The sequence below is a fragment of the Limulus polyphemus genome, unplaced genomic scaffold, assembly GCF_000517525.1.
Source record: "Limulus polyphemus unplaced genomic scaffold, Limulus_polyphemus-2.1.2 Scaffold2622, whole genome shotgun sequence".
Classification (NCBI taxonomy): domain Eukaryota; kingdom Metazoa; phylum Arthropoda; class Merostomata; order Xiphosura; family Limulidae; genus Limulus; species Limulus polyphemus.
In genome coordinates this window covers 59,002-60,385 of record NW_013668232.1, presented here as the reverse complement: position 1 = coordinate 60,385, position 1,384 = coordinate 59,002, and the positions used below count along the sequence as shown (strand labels likewise).

Below are 1,384 nucleotides of genomic sequence, written 5' to 3'. Positions count from 1 at the left end.
CCTTCAGATTTAATAACTATTGTTTATTATTGATGGATCATTTAATGTTTTTGATCTGTAATATATAAATAACAGTAATTTTGAAGTTAAATATCTTTTACTATTACTTGGGATTAATGGCAATGCATTGTTGCTATTTCTCTATTTTAGTGGCGTTCCTGTAGTTTTACATGTCATATAGAGAGACAGAATTAGGCTGAGATCCCTCCTCCCATCCTTTCATATGTTTTGCATTTTCAAATTTCATGTATGCAAGTTTTTTGTTTTTTTTTAGTGAACTCCATATATGGTTTAAAATTATGTGTTCAGTAGTTATGTGTTTAAACATGTAAATTTTTACAGAGAAACATTATCACATATAAATAGTTAGATTAGTTCTTTTGATTGATTTTACATTTTTAACACAAGATATGAACCAGCAACTGAACCACACTCGTTCACAACGTGTACGAGCTGCAATGTTTCCAGAAACCCTGGAAGAAGGCATTGAAATACCATCAACCCAGTTTGACCCTAGCCAACCAACTGCTGTTCAGCGTTTATCAGAGCCTTCGCAAATGTTAAAGCATGCCGTAGTTAATCTGATCAACTATCAGGTAAGGTTTTAATAATTGTTTTAAACTTAACTGAATAAAACTGCAGTTATTGTATTAATGTACCAAATATATATATGTATATAACTGCATGTGATCTGAAATTTGAGATGCATAATGTCAGCCATTAACAGTATATAAGTCTGTGCTAATAGGTTTAATATTCAAAACATATAGGTAAATCATTAGAAAATAGGATACCTTTGCTATGAAACACATTGTTTATTATAGGCTGAATTTATCATGGATGATTATTCACCATTAAAGAGTGTGTGTAAAAATCAATGCAACACAGGAAAATAGTATAATGTGTCAGGCTTCGATTGACCAACCAGCCTCTATTTTGCCTCTTTACTTGCATGAATGTTACCATTAAATATCTTTTAAAACAGTTCTTCAAATTAAAATATTACAAAGTCACTCGTCCTTTGTTGTTGATGTGATACCAGGACCAGTGAACATCTTTCAGGTATTGTTTTCACATTTAGTGCAAATATGACATTCATGAAGCCTTATCTTGATTTGTAGTTGATTATAAGTTTATTTAGATAACCTACATTTTATGTCATATGACTGTTAATATTTTTCCAGTGGCTCCACATTCACATTAAATCAAAAATTGTTTTTTCTATCACACACACACACACACACACACACACACACACACACACATATATATATATATATATGGTTAGATTTTGGCTATAATAACGTGTCAGATGATAAAAACAAGACTTGTTTCACCTCTGATACTAGTTTAGAACCTTCTATTTTCAACATTCCTTTTGAAT

General features: G+C 30.9%; 1 protein-coding gene across 6 annotated transcripts in view; it reads left to right on the top strand.

Moving 5' to 3' along the window:
* The first annotated feature begins 402 nt into the window (after positions 1–402).
* LOC106467457 (armadillo segment polarity protein-like) overlaps positions 403–1,384 on the top strand; it is a 19,654-nt gene continuing 18,672 nt past the window's right edge. For all 6 annotated transcript variants that reach the window (XM_013927813.2, XM_022395654.1, XM_013927812.2 and 3 more), the window contains exon 1: positions 403–596. In XM_013927813.2, the coding sequence (XP_013783267.1) occupies positions 411–596 (186 nt within the window). In that variant the 5' untranslated portion in view covers positions 403–410. The remainder of the gene's footprint in view (positions 597–1,384) is intronic.